Here is a 21,954-nt window from a genome sequence, read left to right on the forward strand (position 1 = left end):
TCTTGCTGACACATTTGTATCATCGATTGTCAGAGGTGAGGTGCCGGAAGACTGGAGGTTGGCAAACGTGGTGCCACTGTTTAGGAAAGGTGGTAAGGACAGGCTAGGGAACTATAGACCAGTGAGCCTGACGTCGGTGGTGGGAAAGTTGTTGGAGGGAATCCTGAGGGACAGGATGTACATGTATTTGGAAAGGCAAGGACTGATTAGGGATAGTCAACATGGAATTGTGTATGGGAAATCTTGTCTCACAAACGTGATTGAGTTTTTTAAAAAAAGTTACAAAGAGGACTGATAAGGGCAGAGCCATAGGCGTGATCTATATGGACCTCAGTAATGCTTTCAACAAGGTTCCTCATGGGAGACTGGTTAGCAAGGTTGATCTCATGGAATACAGGGAGAACTAGCCATTTGGATACAGAACTAGCTCGAACGTAGAAGACAGAGGGTGGTGGTGGAGGGTTGTTTTTCAGACTGGAGGCCTGTGACCAGTGCTGGGTCCACTGCTTTTTATCATTTGTATAAATGATTTGGATGTGAACACAGGAGATATATTTCGTACGTTTGCTGATAACACCAAAATTAGAGGTGTAATGGACAGCAAAGAAGGTTACCTCAGAGTACAATGGGATCTTGATCAAATGGGCCAGTGGGCTGAGAAGTGGCGGATGGAATTTAATTTGCATAAAAGCAAATCAGAGCAGGAGTTATGGTAAGGTCCTAGGGAGTGCTGCTGAACAAAGAGACCTAGGAGTGCAGGTTCATAGCTCCTTAAAAGTGGGGTCGCAGGTAGATAGGATAGTGGAGAAGGCATTTAGTATGCTTTCCTTTATTGGTCAGAGCATTGAGTACAGGAGTTGGGAGGTCACGTTGTGGCTGTACAGGACATTGGCTAGGCCAGTTTTGGAATATTGCGTGCAATTCTGGTCTCCTTCCTAGCAGAAGGATGGTGTGAAACTTCAAAGAGTTCAAAAAAGATTTACAAAGATGTTGCCAGGGTTGGAGGATTTGAGGTTTTCGGAGAGGCTGAATAGTCTGGGGCTGTTTTGCCTGGAGTAACAGAGAAAAGGGGTGACTTTATATAGGTTTATAGAATCATGAGAGCCATGGATAGAATAAATAGACAAGTTCTTTTCCCTGGGGTGAGGGATATCAAAACTAGAGGGCATAGATTTAGGGTGAGAGGGGAAAGATATAAAAGGGACCTAAGGTGTAACTTTTTCACACAGAGGGTGGTACGTATATGGAATGAGCTGCCAGAGGAAATGGCGGAGGCTGGTACAATTACAACATTTAAAAGGCATCTGGATGGGAATATGAATAGGAAGGATTTAGAGGGATATGGGCTAAAGGCTGGCAAATGGGACTAGATTTGATTAGGATATCTGGTCAGCATGGATGAGCTGGATTGAAGAGTTTGTTTCTGTGCTGTACATCTCTATGACTCTATGACACTATCCCTCAAATTCACATCCAAATCATTTATATAACTGACAAAAGCAGTGGAGCTTGTATCCATCCAATGGGCATTGGCCTCCAAAAAAATAACCCTCCACCAATCCTCTGTCTCCTACATTTAAGCCAATTTTATATCCAAACGGCTAGCTCTCCATGGATTCAATGTGATCTCTCCTTGCTAACCAGTCTACCATGCTGTACCTTGTCGAATGCCTTGCCGAAGTCCTATAGACAACGTCCACTGCTCTGCGCTCATCAAGCATCTTTGTCACTTCTTTAAAAAGCTCAGTCAGGTTAATGAGATACCACTTCACATGCACAAAGCCATGCTGACTATCCTTAATCAGACTTTGCCTTTCCAAATTCATGTAAATCCTGTCTCTCAGATTCCCCTCCAACAACTTACCCACTACTGACATCAGGCTCAGCGGTCTATTGTTCCCTGTTTTTTTCTTATCCCCTTTCATAAATAATGGAAGCACATTAGCCACCCTCCAGTCTTCTGGCAACTTAACCGTGGCTATCTATAATACAAATATCTTAGTAAAGGGCCCAGCAATCACTTCCCTAGCTTCCCATAGAGTTCTGGGATACACCTGATCAGGTCACGTTGATTGTATATTAAAATCGTTCATGTCAGCTTTGAGTAATCAGCAATCCAGATCACAGCATTCCTGATTATGAATCACTTATCATTACAACCTAACCTAAACGTGTATTGACTCAGTTTATGTGGAACACTATGTACAGAGGACACAAGTTTAGTTTATGTTGTGTTGATAAGTAACTCACACTCAGGAATGCAGTGTTCTGAATTGCTGATTACTCTGAGCTGACATGGAGAATTTTAATATACAATCTATTCCAGCACTGTACGGCAGGGACATTACTGTATTTCAAAATCAGACAGATTTAATCAACATAGACATCTAGCAACATGTTTTGAAATCCATTTTTTATCAAAAGTGTGATGTTGACATTTTAGATGTTAGGGTGACAGACAAAAACAGAATTGAAAAATTCAAACGATTAGATTTTCATAACAATGCCAGAAATCTGTGTAAATACATGGTTTATACACAAAACCAATGGAGGATTATAGCTAGAAACAGACTATCCGACTCAAGAGTGCATTGGTGCTTTTTTGCCCCCTCTAATCTCATTCTCATATTTCATTTCCATGCCTTTTCATATTCTTTTTACAAGCCATCATTTAATTCTCTCAAAAGTTCTTATGGATTCTGCAACATTTTGTGGCAGCCCCTTACCACTGACACTTTGGTCAATGTTCATCATGGAAAAATTCAAATTCATTTCGTTGTAGCCACAAGAATGCACTCATGCAAGTGTAAAATGCAATAGCTAGGTATGAACATTGATTTACTGTCACTTAAATTTTACAGGGAATTATACAGTACAATGAAAAGCTTCAACTGTTACCGCAATCCATGCCATTTCGAATAGTTTAAGAAGGAAAAGATATAACTGAGAATCTATCTTCATTCCGCTGACTTCACCATGAGTCCTGAGTCAGCTCACCAGCAAGACCTGTGCCACCATCGCTCCTCCATTGCCAGCTCCAGAACCACCAACACAGGAGCCACCACTCTTTAGGTGCCATCTTTTCACTGCTGGGCCCAATTGCCAATGCCACTGTCGAGTCACGTGCTGAACCCACAATTCCCCTGCAACATGAGTCCCTGGATCCACTGCCACCTCACCTACAACCAGGAATCCCCACTCTGGGCCTACTGCAACTAGGAGTCCCTGCTCTGGAACTACTGCACCCAGGAGTCCCTGCTCTGGGCCTCCTACAACCAGGTGTCCTTGACTCCACTGCCTAAGCCAGGAGTCCCTGATCTGGACCTTCTGCACCCAGCAGTCCCTGCTCTGGGCCTCCTACAACCAGGAGTCCTTGACTCCACTGCCTAAGCCAGGAGTCCATGACCTGGACCTATTGCAACCAGGAGTCCCTGCTCTGGGTCTACTGCAACCAGGAATTGCTTCTCTGGGACTACTGCAACCAGGAGTCCCTGCTCTGGGTCTACTGCAACCAGGAGTCCCTGCTCTGGGTCTACTGCAACCAGGGGTCCCTGTTCTGGGCCTACTGCAACCAGAAGTCGCTGCTCTGGGCCTACTGCACCCAGGAGCCCCTGCTCTGGGCCTACTGCACCCAGAAGTCCCTGCTCTGGGCCTACTGCAACCAGGAGTCACTGCTCTGGGCCTACTGCAACCAGGAGTCCCTGCTCTGGGTCTACTGCAACCAGGAGTCCCAGCTCTGGGCTTGATGCAGCCAGGAGTCCCTGCTCTGGGACTACCACAACCAGGAGTCCCTGCTCTGGGAGTACTGTAACCAGGAGTACTGTAACCAGGAGTCACTGCTCTGGGCCTATTGCAACCAGGAGTCACTGCTCTGGCCCTACTGCAACCAGGAGTCCCTGCTCTGGGCTTGATGCAGCCAGGAGTCCCTGCTCTGGGACTACCACAACCAGGAGTCCCTGCTCTGGGAGTACTGTAACCAGGAGTCACTGCTCTGGGCCTACTGCAACCAGGAGTCACTGCTCTGGGTCTACTGCAACCAGGAGTCCCTGCTCTGGGCTTGATGCAACCAGGAGTCCCTGCTCTGGGATTACCACAACCAGGAATCACTACTCTGGGCCTACTGCAACCAGGAGTCCTTATCACAGCTGCCCAAGCCAAAAGTCCCAGTTGTGGGCTTACTGCAGATAAACATAGATAAGCTATGTATTCCTTATATATATGCATTTATCTTCCAGTAATGTTTGGTAAACTGCCTCAGCAATGAATTGGGTGCTGTAGTTGTTATTTCATCTTCTCGATGTATCCCAGTCTGGAAATACCACATGGCATTCTTTGCCGTGCACACTATACTTGGCCATTCACTTCATTTTCCTTAATCTCATTGTCTTTTCTGTTCAATTATTAGTGCACATTAGTCTTAACTAAATCATGCACAATCTGGCAAGGAGAAGGTAAGTGATATGCTCATTTGGAGGGCAGGCACAGACATGAAGGCCTGAATCGGCCCTTTTTCTATTGGAACATGTCTGTGGTACAAGTGCATCCTCCAACTTTGTAGGTAACGGAGTTCATTGTTGTGGTGTAAAATTATGTCCCAATACATGTGTGAATCATAATGTAACACATGTATTGGGCCAAGCAGTGGAATGTGGTGAAACGGTTAAAAAATTATGTCCCAATACATGTGTGAATCTAACCGGAATGGAGGTGTTGCTTAGTCCCGTGTGAATCTTATTACACACCTCCCCGTGTGAATCTTCTTATCTGTATGTAACCAGAATGGAATGTGTTTTTTAGCCTTGCTCTGCTGTTCACATGAATGTTTATATCTGGAAAAGAGTATATCAGCTGGAAAAGTCTCCAGTTCGGGGAGTCTGCTCCGGGGTTACGTTTAACCGCCGAGCGTGGGTTGTTGGCAACCGCTCTACGAGAACTGACGGCTCCCAGTTCCGGTAACATGTAGAGTGAGTATAAGCCAGACCCGTTGGTTGTGGCGACGCTGCAGGGAATAAAATGCTCATATTCTAGCAGACTCGCCTCTTGGTCGTTTGTTCTGTGTCAGACTACTCTCCTACGAACCTGACCTTGAGAATTTTTTAAAACATTTTGGCGTAGTCGGGCAGGGTCAATCGCAATTGAGGAGAGATTTTGATACAGAACAATGTTTTGGAAAAAGACTAAGAAACCAGAAGAACAAACTGTGGAGGTCCCGACCGTCCCGGGATGGCATGGATGTGGGCATGTATGTGGCAGTTTGTTTGAGAAATGGTGGGGGGCGACCGGAGGAACCCCAGGGTCGCTGCTGTCCACCCTTGAGAGGATCCCAGTCCTGCCGAAGAACCCCTTGCCTGGGGTACAGCGGAGGATGTGGGCATGTCCAAAAAGCTGAAGCGGAGTTAACAGAATTGAATGGGATTGAACTGAACTGAACTGAGTGGAACTGAAGTGAATCAAATTGAACGGAACAAAATGGAACTGAGCTAAATTGAATTGAAATGGACGGAACTGAATTGAACACAATTGAATTGAACTGAACAGACCTGAACTGAGCTGAATTGAACTACACTGAATTGATTGAACTGAAATTAACTGAAACGAATTGAACTGAATTAAGCATAATGTAACACATGTATTGGGCCAAGCAGTGGAATGTGGTGTAAAATTATGTCCCAATACATGTGTGAATCATAATGTAACACATGTATTGGGCCAAGCAGTGGAATGTGGTGAAACGGTTAAAAAATTATGTCCCAATACATGTGTGAATCTAACCGGAATGGAGGTGTTGCTTAGTCCCGTGTGAATCTTATTACACACCTCCCCGTGTGAATCTTCTTATCTGTATGTAACCAGAATGGAATGTGTTTTTTAGCCTTGCTCTGCTGTTCACATGAATGTTTATATCTGGAAAAGAGTATATCAGCTGGAAAAGTCTCCAGTTCGGGGAGTCTGCTCCGGGGTTACGTTTAACCGCCGAGCGTGGGTTGTTGGCAACCGCTCTACGAGAACTGACGGCTCCCAGTTCCGGTAACATGTAGAGTGAGTATAAGCCAGACCCGTTAGTTGTGGCGACGCTGCGGGGAATAAAATGCTCATATTCTAGCAGACTCGCCTCTTGGTCGTTTGTTCTGTGTCAGACTACTCTCCTACGAACCTGACCTTGAGAATTTTTTAAAACAATTGTCCACCCTGATCATGACTGCTCTTTGTTTTCATCAATGAATAATGATCTTCTGTTCAAATTAGAATTTCAAGTTCCTGGCATCTCTGACATCATGACTGTGCTACTGCATCGACCTATAATGGATCATGCCCAGCTGTTGCGACTATGACATATTACTTTAGATTTAAGGCAACTTTGTTCCAGCTCATCTTCTCTCACAGCCACTCGCTGTAGTGTTTACATCTAATCCTACTAATTCTTCACCTTAATTTTCAACAGAGTGATTCCTGACCAGAAATTGTCTCACCTGTGCAGAAGTCTATTTTTCTATCCTCTCTGAATTTAGTGACTTCCAACTTTGTCACAGTTTTTTGCTTTGCAATAAACACTAATGAATCTCCTGTTTCCTCATTCCATGAAAATACCTCTGGGAGTTTGATCTCCAATAAAGTCATCTCAGTCCTTCCAGACTGTATGGCTGCTCTTTCTTTAGAGATTGGTGTTGTCCAATCTGAGGGTCACAGATTAGGCAAGGGGAGAAGTTTAGAAGGACTGTCCTTCATGGTAACCTCAGCTAGTGCAAGAATTGAACCTATGCATCACTCGACATCACAAACCAGCCATCCAACCAGGTGAGCTAACTGACCGCCCACCCCCCCCCCCCCCCCAACCTGCCAGGATACTGTACCTATTCCACCTGAGGTTCCAATACGAAAGGCAACAACATCAGTGCACTTGGCATGATACAGCAACTTGAAGAGCTCATGTAACATGATTGAGATTGAGGGAATTCCCATGCCATGCTGAAAAAGAACAGAAATTCACATGTTATATATGTTTTCTTCATACTTAGACAATTTACAGCCTCTGTCCATTATCAGAAATTTCAGAAATGTGTATGACTTACAGGATTTGTATTTGTATCTTTACTGTAGTAAATATCTCAAAACAAAATTGGAATTGAGCTGCAGGACAAGTAGAAGGGGAAGAGATTACAGGCATGATTGAAAAAGTAAGATTCTTTATTAGTCTGCTTGAGTCTCTGAATAACATCAAAGACTATCACCAAATAAGTCACCAACCAAATTACTAAGAAATCCATATAGTTTATGTAAGCAAACTCGCTCTCCGTAGGGCCACATTACACTTAGCCAAGTACCAAGAGCTTGGTACAATGTGGCAACAGTCATGTTTTAGGGACTTGAAAGCACAGAAAATGGTACTAGTAGGCTCACCAGATAAAGCATCACACCAAGAGATTGGATGCTAGTTGCCTTTCCAGAACTACCATATCTATTAGGGCATTGTTTTGTAATACAAGCTGAAATGGAGGAGCATCAATTCCAAGCCTTTCGGATTCCATCACTACATGAGGCTGGCTATCATTCATTAACAAAAGGACAGTATCAGTATAGCACAGGAACAGCCCTTCAGCTGACCAAGACATGATGCCTTTCTAACTAAAAACATAGTCTGTATTCCTCTATTCTCTGCCTTTTCATATATCTGTCAAGATGCCTCTTAAATGTTGCTGGTTTATCCCCCTCCATCCCCTTATGGCAGCACACTCCATGCACTCTGTGTAAAAAAAAACCTTGCCTCTCCCATCTTCTTTAAACGTACTGTCTTTCACATTAAACTTATGTCCAGTAATAATTGACATTTCTGCCCTGAGAAAATGATTCTGTCCTATCCCTATCTCTCATAATGTTGTAAACATCTCTCAGGCACTCCTCATTCTTTGTCATTAAACTGCTTGGGAGCCTCCAGTGAAGTGCTTCTGTGATGTTTCCTCCGGCATTTATAGTGATTTGTCTCTGCCGCTTCCGGTTGTCAGTTCCAGCTGTCTGCTGCAGTGGCCGGTATATTGGGTCCAGGTTGATGTGCTTATTGATTGAATCTGTGGATGAGTGCCATGCCTCTAGGAATTCCCTGGCTGTTCTCTGTTTGGCTTATCCTATAATAGTAGTGTTGTTCCATGTTGCTTGTCATCTGAGTGTGTGGCTACTAAAGATAGCTGGTCATGTCGTTTCATGGCTAGTTGGTGTTCATGGATGCGGACCGTTAGCTGTCTTCCTGTTTGTCCTATGTAGTGTTTTTTGCAGTCCTTGCATGGGATTTTGTACACTACATTGGTTTTGCTCATGCTGGGTATCGGGTCCTTCGTCCTGGTGAGTTGTTGTCTGAGAGTGGCTGTTGGTTTGTGTGCTGTTATGAGTCCTAGTGGTCGCAGTAGTCTGGCTGTCAGTTCGGAAATGCTCTTGATGTATGGTAGTGTGGCTAGTCCTTTGGGTTGTGGCATGTCCTCGTTCCATTGTCTTTCCCTTAGGCATCTGTTGATGAAATTGTGGGGGTATCCGTTTTTGGCGAATACATTGTAGAGGTGTTCTTCTTCCTCTTTTTGCAGTTCTGGTGTACTGCAGTGTGTTGTGGCCGTTTTGAACAGTGTCTTGATGCAACTTCTTTTGTGTGTTTTGGGGTGGTTGCTTTCGTAGTTCTGTGTGTGTGCTTTCCTGTATATCTTTGTGGTGAATTCTCCGTTCGGTGTTCTCTGTACCATCACGTCTAGGAATGCAGCGGACAGCTGGAACTGACAACCGGAAGTGGCAGGTATAAATCACTATAAATGCCGGAGGAAACATCACAGAAGCGCTTCACAGGAGGCTCCCAAGCACTGAGGATGTCACCTAGACAGGGGACGAAACATCTGCAACACAAATTCCCAGCTCGGCGAACAGAACCACAACAACGAGCACCCGAGCTATAAATCTTCTCACAAACTTTTCCCTTCCTATGTCGCTGGCTCCAATGTGGACAATGACTTCTTTCTGGCCCCTATCCCTCGTGAGAACATTCTGCACCCTCTCTGAGACATCTTGATCCTGGCACCAGGGAAACAACAAACCATTCTGCTTTTTCTCTACTGGCCACAGAAATGTCTGTTTGTTCCTCGGATTACAGAATCCCCTAACACAATTGATCTCTTGGAAGCTGACGTACCCCTCATTTGAGCCAGTCTCAATACCAGAAACTTCTTATGACTGAACACAAGTACATCAGAAAACACAGTCGAAGAGTGTTGTGCTGGAAAATCTCGGCCAGTGAGGAGCAGGAGAGGCAATGTTCAGGCAAAAGCCCTTCATCAGAAGTGAGGCTTTTGGCCAAGGGGGCTGAGAGATAAATGGGAGGGGGTGGGGCTGAAATGAAGGGAGCTGGCAATGCGATAGGTGGATGAAGGTGAGGATGAAAGTGATTTGTCGAAGAGGAGGGTGGAACAGATAGGTGGGGAGGAAGATGGACAGGTTGGATCGTTCAACAGGGTGGTGCAGAGTTATGAGGTTGGGACTGGGATAAGGTAGGGGGAGGGGAAATGGGGAAACTGGTGAAATCCACATTGATCCCGTGGGGTTGAAAATTCCCAACAGAAGATGAGTGTTATTGCTCCTGGGTGGTTAGGGTTTGGTGTTGGAGGAGGCCCAGAACCTGCACGTCCTTGGTGGAGTGGGAGAGTGAGTTAAATTGTTCACCTACAGGGAGTTGGGCTTGGTTGGTGTGGGTGTCCCAGAGATGTTCTCTGAAATGATCTGCAGGTTGGCATCCTGTCTCCACAATGTAGAGGAGACCACATCAGGTGCAAGGGATGCAGTAAATGTTGTGTGTGGAAGTACAGGTAAATTTCTGTCGGATGTGGAAGGATGCAGTTCTCGCACCTCCCCACTTCAACCCCACCCCTCCAACTGCAACAAGGACAGAATTCTCCTGGACCTCACTTTCTACCCGCTCAAATTCTGGATATACCGCATCATTCTCCACAATTTTCAACACCTAAAAACAGATCCCACAACCAAAGATATATTTACCTGCCCATCCCTATCTGTTTTCAGACTATTCCCTCCGCGACTCCCTTGTCAGGTCCACACACCCTCACCAACCCACCATCCCATCCTGGCACCTTCCCTTGCCATTGCAGGAAGTGTAAAACCTGCGCCCACACCTCCCCCCCTCACCTCTGTTCAAGGCCCCAAAGGATCCTTCCACATCCGACAGAAATTTACCTGTACTTCCACACATGTCATCTACTGCATCCATTGCACCTAATGTGATCTCTTCTACATGGGGGAGACAGGACGCAGACCATTTCGAGAACATCTCTGGGACGCCCACACCAACCAACCCCACCGCCCCGTGACTAAACACTTCAACTCCCCCTCCCATTCTGCCAAGGACATGCAGGTTCTGGGCCTTCTCCAATGCCAAACCCTAACCATTCGATGCCAGAAGCAATAACACCTCATCTTCCATCTTGGGACATTTCAACTACACGGGATCAATGTGGATTTTACCAGTTTCCCCATTTCCCCTCCCCTCACCTTATCCCAGTCCCTATCTCACAACACTGCACCATCCTGTTGAATGGTTCCATCTACCTGCTCCAACTTTCTCTCTGACCTATCACCTTCACCCCCACCTTCATCTACCGATCACATTCCTAGCTCCCTTGCCCCAAGCCCCACCCCCGTCCCATTTATCTCTCAGCCCCTTTGGCCCATTAGCCTCATTCCTGATGAAGGGTGGACGCCTGAAACGTCAATTCTCCTGTTCCTCAGAGGCTGACTGAACGGCTGCACTTTTCCAGCAACATACTCTTCGACTCTGATATCTAGCATCTGCCATCGAAAAACATAATCCTTACACCTTACCCACATTACTGCTGCCTTTGACCATAACTAGGAGATTTCTTCCATGCTATGGGCCAGCCAGCTTAAAGGGAGCAGTGGACAATCCCTCAAATGAGGCCATCCTATGATATTAAGCATTGTTGAAAGGGTGTCTTGGTCCAGGTTAATCCTCCAACCCATTTTACCCTTATTTCAAAAACAGCTAAGGCTGGGACAGTGATAGTGCTAACTAAGCACCTAAACTTTACAGGAAAGCAATATCAGCTATGAACAAACTCCCTGGAAATTTAACAGCTAGGCATCAGAAGGCTTAGTTCATAGAATTATGAATCAGCATTATACTGAAAGAGTTTGTACTTCCAGGAAAGAAAAAAATGTTGTGGTTTATATTCTTATGCACAAATACTGAATGATATTGTCACAAAACTGGTTCCTTTTTTTCTAAAAACTGCTCCCTTTCTCAAGGATACTGTGTTTTGGTTTTTTTAGGGGACTCATAAACATCTCCCCGTGCCGATTGGACTGGTTTGGTACAGTGATTAAAGGGTATTGAGAGGCCTTTTTGTTCATAGATAAACAGATGAGACTTCAGGCCAAAGTGGTGTGTTTTAGAAGTGACCTGTATAAAGAAAGGGGAGTAGTCAGCTCTTCAGCTGGGCAGTTCAGTTCAGTCCAGAACTAGTTAGGAGTTCAACAGTGAGCTGTATGGAAACAGTTTGCTAAACTCTCTCTTTTTTCCATTTTAACTTCAACCTGTAAGCATATGTTCCTTTTTTTTTACTGTGTTTTAAGGAGATTTGCTTATTGGACTGTTGTGTATATGTGGAACAGCATAATTAAGCCAGCTTGGATAGACTGATTTCTGTAGGGTTTTTTAATTCTTGTTTTTGTGTTTCATTGTATTATCTTGTGAATACATTTTTGTCTGTTTTAAAACCTGGTAGTCAACCTAGCTACCTCACTCCGGGTAATTTTCACTGTACATTTACTGAAACAAATTGCAAAGTTATGGTGTGGGCTGCCTGCTTATGAATGTTTTGGGTGGTCTGGCGTAGTCCATAACAGACTGGGGGGTCTTTGCAGGATGGTAGGTGCTGGTGTCTTTAATTCGGGTGTCAGCTTGGGATAGTAATGGGTCTTTCAGTTGCCGAAAGTTTTCTAGAAGTGGATGTGGTTACTTTGGAAGTTTTGCAAAAGCTGAATAAGACCAAGCTGCAGGAATTGGCAGAGAAGCTGGAATTGGAACTGCCTGCTTCTATGAGGAAAGGAAAGATAATTATAGCAGTAGCTCAGCATTTAAACTTGCTGCAGAAACCATCAGAATCTATAGAGGTGGCAAGAATTCAATTGCAAATGAGGCAGCTTGAGTTAGAGGCAAGAGATAAGGAAAAGGCAGCAGAAATAAAACAGTTTGAATTTCGATTAAAAGCAGAAGAGACGGAAAAAGAGAGAGCAGCAGAAGAGAAAGATAAAGAGAGAGCTTTTGAACTTCAAAAACTGACACTTAAAAAGGAAAGTCAGCTTAAAAGGCTGGAGATAAAGGCTGAGGGTAGGCTCAGTGAGGAAGAGAGTCAGGATGAGCAAGTCCCTGGTTGTCAAAAACCCAGTGAGAAACTGTTTAAGTATGTTCTAAATTTGATGAGAAGGATGTAGAAGCCTTTTTCATTTCATTTGAAAAACTGGCTAACAAATGCAGTGGCCAGTGGCAATGTGGGTTTTGTTGATCCAAATGAAACTTGTAAGTAGGGCTAGTGAGGTATTTGCATCACTATCAGAGGTGGTATCTGGGGAGTATGAGGAAGTGAAAAAAGCCATTTTAACTGCATATGAGCTTGTACCAGAAGCCAATGGACAATGTTTGTGGCTCAGTGATTAGCACTGCTGCCTCACGGGTTCCAGGTTTGATTCCAGTGTCGGGTGATTGTCTGTGTGGAGTTTGCACATTCCTGCCGTGTTTGCGTGGATTTCCTCCAGGTGCTCCGGTTTCTTCTTATAGTCCAAAGATGTGCAGGTGAGGTGAATTGACCGTGCTATATTGTCCATGGTGTTCAGCGATGTGTAGGTTAGGTGCATGAGTCAGGGGTAAATGTAGGGGAATGAGTCTGGGTGGGATACTCTTCGGAGGGTTGGTGTGGACTTGTTGGGCTGAAGAGCCTGTTTCCACACAGTAGGGATTCTAATTCAAATCTAAGGAGGAACCCTGGTCAAACCTATATTGAGTTTGAAAGGATCAAACTGCGTAATTTCAATAGTTGGATATGAGCTTTAAAAATCAAGCAAAACTATGATGTCCTTAGAGAGGTAATTAATTTGGAGGAATTCTAAAATTCACGGCCTGAAGTAGTGTGAACTCATGTGGACGATTAGATTAGATTACTTTACAGTGTGGAAACAGGCCCTTCGGCCCAACAAGTCCACACCGACCCGCCGAAGCGTAACCCACCCATACCCCTACATTTACCCCTTACCCAACACTACGGGCAATTTAGCATGGCCAATTCACCTGACCTGCACATCTTTGGACTGTGGGAGGAAACCGGAGCACCCGGAGGAAACCCACGCAGACACGGGGAGAACGTGCAAACTCCACACAGTCAGTCGCCTGAGGCGGGAATTGAACCCGGATCTCTGGCGCTGCGAGGCAGCAGTGCTAACCACTGTGCCACCGTGCCGCCCATACAGAGGGTTAAAATGGCAAGGTTGGCAGCTGAAGTGGCTGATGATTATGAGCTGGTCCATAAAACACGGTTTGGCTTCCAGAATCAATTTCAGTCCATGAGGGATAGAAATTGGGGAAAAAGGAAATCCTCATGTGGAAAGGGAAAGGTAGATCTCAGCGAAGATCATAAAGATAACTTACCACAGGGTAAAAAAGAAACTCTTGAGGGGGACAAAGAAGGTAAAAAACTCCAGTGTTTTCATTGTAATAAAGTGGGCCACACAAAATCACAGTGTTGGTGGGCTAGGAGAAAGGCAGATGTAGGAAAACCAGACAAGTCTGGAAGTTTTGTTGGACTTGTAACAAATAGCACAAGGGAAATTAGACAACTGCCTCAGAGTGTACAAGATAATCAGAGGTTGATTAAGGAGGGAGTGCTTAAAAAATATACATGCAAGGGTAAAGTTTATTCACATAAACCAGGAGCAGTAGGTAAGGAGGTTACCATATTAAGGGACACAGGATCCTCTCAGTCTGTAAAGCTGAAGGATGAGGAGATATGTACTCCTGAGGGACTACTGCCAGAAAAGGTACTGGTACTGGTAACAGGGATTCATTGTGAGACAAAAAGTGCTCAATTATGTAAAGTGAGGCTAGAGAGTCCACAGAAGAGTGGAGAATTTGTGGTTGGAGTACTGGACAAACTCTCAGTTCCAGGAATACAATTTGCCTTTGCTAATGATATCGCTGATTCACCAGTAGGCATGCTTTCCCAGTAGAGTATGGAAAGGAGGTGATACAGGTGGCACATGAGCTTCCACTTGGAGGTCATTTAAGGGTGAGGAAAACACAGGCTAAAATACAAAGATATTTTTACTGGCCTGGACTACATAAGGATGTAGCTGAATTTTGCCAGATGCGTCATACATGCTAGCCAATTGGAAAACCACAGGCAGTAATAAAACCTGCACCTTTAATACCTATTCCAGCATTTGAGGAACCTTTCACAAGAGTCTTGATTGATTGTGTAGGTCCCCCTGCCTCAAACAAAAAGTGGGAATAAGTATTTATTAACAACAATGGATGTATCGGCTAGATTTCCAGAGGCAATCCCATTACGCAACATCACAGCTAAAAGGGTTGTAGAAGAATTATTTAAATCTTTTACTAGATACAAACTACCAGTACAGATCCAGTCAGATCAAGGATCAAATTTCACATCCAAACTATTCAAGAAGGTTATGGATAACTTGGGAATAAAGCAATTCAAACATACTGTGGACCATCCAGAATCACAAGGAGCACGAGAGAGTTGTCATCAAACACTAACACCATGTTGAGGGCTTATGGTCTGGATTATCCAGGCAATTGGGATAAGGGAGCTCCGTTTGTACTTTTTGCAATCAGAGATGCACCAAATTAATCAACCAAATTCAGTCCATTTGAATTAAAATTTGGGCTTCATGTAAGAGGACCGTTAAAATTGATAAAGGAGGAATTAATAAGTCAGAATTCAAAGACCACCCATTTGGACGATGTGTCAAATTTTAGAGAATGATTAAATAGAGCTGGAGAGTTGGCTAGAAGGCATTTGAAACGATCACAGCATACAATGAAATAGGAAATGAATAAGAAATCACAAATTTGCAATTTTGCAATTGGGGATCATGTATTGGTATTACTTCCAGTGACAGGTGAACCTTTAAAAGCCAGGTTTAGTGGACTTTATCAAATCAAGAGAAAATTAAGTGAGATGAACTACTTGATAAGGACACCAAACATGAAAGAAAATCTCATAGAGTGTGTCTTGTGGATATGCTCAAATGTGCTGAGCTGGAAGGTTGGAACTGGGGTAAAGTGAGGGAGGGGAAATGAGGAAACTCTGAAAAACGCTCCAGCCACTCCAGACTGACTAATAGGGTCATTGCCAGACTACCCAATTGTGTGGTGTGTATTGATGACTTGGTGATTTTTAGTCACTCATGGAAGGAACGTTTACAGCATTTATTGGACTTGTTCGATCGACTTCAGAAGGCAGATTTGATGATAAACCTGGCTAAAAGTGAATTTGCCAAAGCCCAAGTCACCTTCCTAGGCCATGTTATTGGACATGGACAAATGGCCCTGCAGGATGCGAAAATGAAAGCAATTGGAGAATTTCCCACACCGCTGAAAAGAACAGTACTACAATTCCTGGGATTGAGTGGATTTTACTGAAAGTTTGTGCCGAACTTCAGCAGTGTAGCTACTCCACCGAATTGTTAAAAAAGTGCATGAAGTTTCAGTGGACAGCAAACTGTCAAAAGGCATTTGACAGCCTGAAAACTGTGTTAGCCACTGCCCCAGTGTTAGCCACACCAGATTACACAAAGCCTTTCAAGGTGGCTATTGATGCCAGTGGGTGTCAGTGCAGTGCTCCTGCAGGACGATGATGAGGGAGTAGTATGACCCAATGGGGTATTTTTCCAGAAAGTTGAACACTCATCAACAGAAATACTCAACAGCGGAGAAAGAGACTTTGAACTAGGTGTTGGCATTACAACATTTCATTGTCTATATTACTAACAATGCACCTGAGACAATCGTATACACTGCTCACAACCATTGGCATTTGTGGACAAAATTTAAGGACAAAAATGCCAGACTGTTTAGATGGAGCTTGTTATTGCAGCCACTCAATTTGACAATTGGGCGTGTGGCAGGTCATGTAAATGTGACTGCTGATGCATTTGGTGATGGGTGTACCACGGCCTAAATTTGCATGTTTATAGTTAGTATAGTGTATATGTGTGTTTAGACTACTAACCAGGTTTTTGAAGGATTTTATAAATGATGCCATCTTTGATATTGATGGTTCATTTTTTTTAAGGTGGGACATGTCACAAAGCTGGTCCCTTTTTTCTAAAAGCTGTTCCTTTTCTCAAGGATATTGTGTCTTGATTTCTTTCAGAGGGGTCGTAAACATCTCTCTGTGCCGATTAGACTAGTTTGGTACAGAGATTAAAGGGTATTGAGAGGCCTTTCTGATTATATATAAAAAGATGAGATTTCAGGCCAAAGTGGTCATATTTCAGAAGTGACCTGTATAAAGAAAGGGGAGTGGCCAGCTCTCCAGCTGGGCAGTTCAGTTCAGTCCAGAACTAGTTAAGAGTTCAACAGTGAGCTGTGTGGAAACAGTTTGCTAAACTCTCTCTTTCTGCCCTTTTAGCTTCAACCTGTAAGCATCTGTTCCATTTTTCTAACTGTGTTTTAAGAGGGTTTGCTTTTTGGGACTGTTGTGTATATTTGGAATAGCATAATTAAGTCTAGTTTGGATAGACTAATTTCTGTAGGGGTTCTTTATTCTGTTGTTTGTATTTAATTATGTAACCTTGTGAATAAATTTTTGTCTGTTTTAAAACCTGGTAGTCAACCTAGCTACCTCACTCTGGGTAATGTTCACTGTACACTTACCAAAACAAATTGCAAAGTTATGGTCTGGGGCTGCCTGCTTATGAATGTTTTGGGTGGTCTGGCGTAGTCCATAACAATATCATATTTTGATTTCACACAATTCTGTAAACTACTTTCATGTTCAAATCATATATTGTACATTGTTTTCATCATAAACATTTCTTGCCAAAACGTGGCATTGTTGGTTACCTAGAAGATCTAGGGAACCTTTACCTCTGAATACCAAAGTAATAAATAATAAATTTTGGAAAATAATTATGAAAATGTGTATCAGATGGAGAGATACTCCTCAATTATTTTAAATCAAATAAGTAGAAGATTTCAAATCCACAAAAATATCATATATCTTTTTAATTGCCCCAAGTAATATGATGGTCTATATAAACAGTTAGAATTAGGCAATACATATATATCCATCAGCACAATTACTTCCATTTTGTAGTTACTTACACTGACTGCAAGAACAGGCCCCACTTTGTACATACTGTAACGGTCGGTTTGCGCACAAATATTGGGTATGTCATCAGTGGCACGACCAAGGCCCAACAGCTCATTCATGTACTGACTGAAAATTTTCATTCGCGATGAACTTCCTCCTACACATATAAACTGCCACAAAAAAATGACATTGTTTTTATCTTTAATTCTACAAATAAATTCGATAATTCAGACATGTTGTTTTCATTGCAAACATGTCTTGTCAATACTTGGCATTGCTGGTCATCTATAAAAAACTAGATAAACCTCAATTCCGAATATCAAAACAATAAATGCTTTTGGAAATAGTTAGAAACATATTCAAGGGAAATGAGTAATTTTTACCAGTTACTGGGAATGGGAGTTGGCCAAGGGGGTAGGGTGGCCAGTAGAGTTGCAGGGGGACGTGCAACAAAGCACTGGCATGTTCCTTCCCTGATGGAAATTTCTTGGAAGTGGTTGGGCCATGAAGTTTAAAATATGCACAGCAGTGGCAGGCAAGCAACTGAACTTTTTATGAAGTCAACTAGCTAACATTTTAAGGTGGATTTCAAGTTGCACTTATGGCACAGGGAATCCACAGAGCTTCTGCAAACATACCAGCTACAAAGACACATCAGTTCAGCAGGAGGTGTGTGGTAGCTGAGGGTGAAAATCATTGCGAGCAATTGCATTGCAGCACTAAGAGGTTGAGAAGCATGAAAGAGTGATAAACCAGAAGTCTTGCAAAGGGCCAGCATAGTTCAATGGATTGGCTTGTGATTTTTTGGAGATATCTCTCCAACTCCTTAACACAATTACAGGATTGAGAGACACTGTTTTTTAAACAATGGGTCTGATATAGAGTCATAAAGCTGTATAGCATGGACACAGACCCTTCAGTCCAACGTGTCCATGCCTACAAAATATCCTAAATTAATCTAGTCCCAGTTGCCAGCATTTGGCCTATACTGAAAATGTGTTGCTGGAAAAGCGCAGCAGGTCAGGCAGCATCCAAGGAACAGGAGAATCGATGTTTCGGGCATGAGCCCTTCTTCAGGGCTCCTGATTCCTGAAGAAGGGCTCATGCCCAAAACGTCGATTCTCCTGCTCCTTGGATGCTGCCTGACCTGCTACGCTTTTCCAGCAACACATTTTCAGCTCTAATCTCCAGCATCTGCAGTCCTCATTTTCTCCCACCATTTGGCTTATATCCCTCTAAATCCTTCCTATTCATACACCCATCCAGATGCCTTTTAAATGTCTTGTACCAACCTCCACCACTTCATCTGGCAGCTCATTCCATATACACACCTTCTGCATGAAAAAGTTGTCCCTTAAGTCCCTTTTAAATCATTCCCCTCTCACCTTGAACCTATGCCTTCTAGTTTTGGCTCCCCTAATCTGGGAAAAAGCCTTTGCCTCTTATTCTATCCATGCCCCTCACAATTTTATAAATTTCTGCTGATGCTCCATTTGTGGGAAATGGTAGGAAAGGAAGCGAGTAAGGGGAGGGGGGGGGGTGTAGCAAGAAGGGAAGAAAGAAAATGAGGAGGAGGAATACAAAAGGAGTGCTGAAGCTATAGGGAGTAGGGCAGTAAGACACAGAGGGAATGGCGGTGGTGAAAAAGGGTACATGGATGAGGAGGGCATAGAGGGACACAAATGAGGCTCATGGCCATCAAAGGTCCTACCCAGCTGAAAACATTCACCATAATAAAATTTAATTCATGGAAATGACACTGCAATAAAAACAAAACCTGCAGGCAATGATCTCAGAGCAGTACTAAAGCTGAGGAGAATATGAGGTTGATAGGATATAGTGACCATCCATTGGCCTATTTGGTGGAAGTGATTGTGCCTCTCTCCCTTGGTGCTTCAGGGTGATGTTAAGGATCATTTGCAGATATTTGTGTAATTTTCCAGTCAATAATCTATCCCCCATCAAGTGGGTAATATTGTCATGTACAAGAGGGCATGGATCATGTTAGCCAGGCAATAACAGCACTGGCATTGGGAACCATTACTGCATTTCCTGTTGCAGGGAGCAATCAATTGCAGTAATGTGTCCTATGCTTGCTCTGGACCTCCATGTTCAACATTCGCCATGGATTGATCTTAGCTAGCTACTTATTGGAAGGCATCACGGCCATTTCCATGAAGCTGTAAACTCTGAAAAAGCTCTGCTGCTTCCGTCTCCATATGTGTCAATACAGCAAGCACTGACAAACCAACTCCAGTCTTTCATCACTCGCTGGCAAGACCAAGTGAAGTCTTGAAGATGTTACATACAATAACGAGAGTGGTAGATGGTTGGAGATGGGTGCAGTAGCACAGATATAGTGAGTATAAGGTAGAGAGAGATGAGTGTGGCACTTACTTTATAGAGTGGAGAAGGTCATGGTCCTTCTTTTGGCACTGCTGCCATTTCTCAGCACCAGTGAGATGAACTGGTGCCTGGTCTGTCAGGCCTGGTCATGCAGCATGCTGTGTTGGTGCTCTGGGTAGAGGCTCCTCTCCTTTGCACCATGCTCAACTAGAACTTCAAGGTCCCTGTTGGAGAGTTGCTGGACCATCTTACACTTGGTCAATATGTTCTGATTTTGACCTTGATCCAGGAGGGCAGCTTGTGAATGCCTGTGTTCTTCCAACCTCACAGCAGCCTTTGAACATAGAGAGGGCACCAAGTATGATGGCCTTTTGGCATTTACCCAGTGAGCGGTGAGTTGTTTCAGGAATGGCACATAGTAGGCATGAGAGATGTGGATTGAGTACTTAACAAGGCTCATTTCGTGAGGTAAGTCAAGAAATCTCACTAGGCCTTCTGGTGAAAATTTCTCCAAAAGACTCAAGGCAATTTGCACTTAGCAAAATAAAACAAGGTTCAGCTCAGCATGGCAGCCTTGTATCTTGCAGCATTAACTCTGACTGACCAGGAGCCTTCCTGTGAGATTACTCTGCGTTTCATTGAGGATGCTGGGGCACAGTCATACCCGATGCATTGCTTGACAATCTTGCCTCACATTTCATTGGCTCCATTCATAGCATGCAGGGCTATCAGCTTCCTGTCAGGAATTTAATTCATCTTGCTAAACTACGCCAAGTCATGTTTATGCAGGTATTCTGTAGGCTGCTGGCCTCCTCTGTAGCCATATTATCATGCCCTCAGTATGAGGCTTTCTGGCTTCTTCCTTATGTTGACTGAGAATAAAATCTCTCCCTGTGCCATTCATGCCTGCAGGAGCACATTCACGGAAGCAACAGCACACTCTTCCTCTAACTCAAGCTGTTTCTCACCAGTCTCCCTTCCAGTTTACCCTATTTATGATGATTTTGCTGTGAAGGCTATCAGCCAATTAAATATGGTACCTGGTTTGAGTTGCCAGAAACTTCAGCACCTGCTATTGACCAGCCGCCATGCCTGATAATCATTAATTAAATGCTGAAAACAAAATCCACTTCCAGATCCTATGCTGCCATTGCCATCACACAACCCAAGTTGGAACCTGATATGAGGACTTAGTCCCTTCCAGTAAATTCAGTCAAGATTTCATTCTGCTAGCTTACCTTGACATCACCAAACATAGCAGGCAGATCGTGCGTTTTCGTTCCAAGGTCAAAGTGATATAAAACATCTTCTTTCATTGTTTCAAGATAAGGGTTTGACACATAAGCACATTTTGGTCTGCAAGGAGAAAGAGCTATTGACTGCAAGGCTCTTATATAGTAAGATTAGTTTTAATAGCTGTAAAAGTCATTATTTGCAATTCATTGTAACCATACTTCAGTCATTCTTGAAGATCCAAAATACATTTATAAGTGAAATCATTCAGCATACATAAAGGCTGTCTGCTCTCATTGCTTTAAAAAATAAATAATATCGAGAGCAGGAGAGGATCCAGCCACGATGATTCATGTAGGTACCAAAGATATAAGCAAAGTGAAGGTTATGCATGGGCAGTACAAGGAATTGCTATCAAGTTAAGCAGCAGAACCTCAAAAGTAATAAATATTACCTGAGTTGCAAGCAAACTGACACAGTGCAAAAGAGATTACAGAAGTGAATGGGTTGCTCAAAGGCTGACGTAAGTGAAGTAGTTGTGATTTGTCGGGCTGAGATCTGTAACTGTGGTACCATCAACATCTGAAATGTACAGTGGGGGGAGGAGTGTTGTAGTGAACCACATAACAAGGAAAGCAGAAAAGATTTTGAACTGAATATTGGGGACAAGGGATTCAATTTGGGAAAATGTGATACTTCAATGAGGTAGAAGCTAGGCAAGACAGAAGGGTATTAATATGAGAAATTTTAAACAGACAGTGATACTAGGAAGGGATACAGTGTACAACGCTAAACAGTAAGTCAACAGATAATGTTAGAGATTACAAACATGACAAAGGGGGAGAAATGGAGACTGTATCTGAATGCACACAGTATTCAGAACTGAACAGATGAACTTCCAGCACACATAGAAATAAATATGATCTGATACCCATTACTGTGACGCGGCTCAGTATGACTTAGGTTTGAACCTAAATCAGGA

General features: G+C 43.5%; 1 protein-coding gene across 3 annotated transcripts in view; it reads right to left on the minus strand.

Moving 5' to 3' along the window:
• The window catches only part of LOC122564409 (uridine phosphorylase 1-like), a 117,743-nt gene that overhangs the window by 38,683 nt on the left and 57,106 nt on the right, over window positions 1-21,954 (minus strand). For all 3 annotated transcript variants that reach the window (XM_043719225.2, XM_043719222.2, XM_043719223.2), the window contains 3 exons: window positions 20,978-21,095; window positions 17,405-17,563; window positions 6,852-6,966 (listed from right to left, as the gene is read on the minus strand). In XM_043719225.2, the coding sequence (XP_043575160.1) occupies window positions 6,852-6,966; window positions 17,405-17,563; window positions 20,978-21,095 (392 nt within the window). The remainder of the gene's footprint in view (window positions 1-6,851; window positions 6,967-17,404; window positions 17,564-20,977; window positions 21,096-21,954) is intronic.

The sequence above is a fragment of the Chiloscyllium plagiosum genome, unplaced genomic scaffold (assembly GCF_037043375.1).
Source record: "Chiloscyllium plagiosum isolate Xiang-an unplaced genomic scaffold, Cpla_swu_hap1 HiC_scaffold_34, whole genome shotgun sequence".
Taxonomy (NCBI): Eukaryota; Metazoa; Chordata; class Chondrichthyes; order Orectolobiformes; family Hemiscylliidae; genus Chiloscyllium; species Chiloscyllium plagiosum.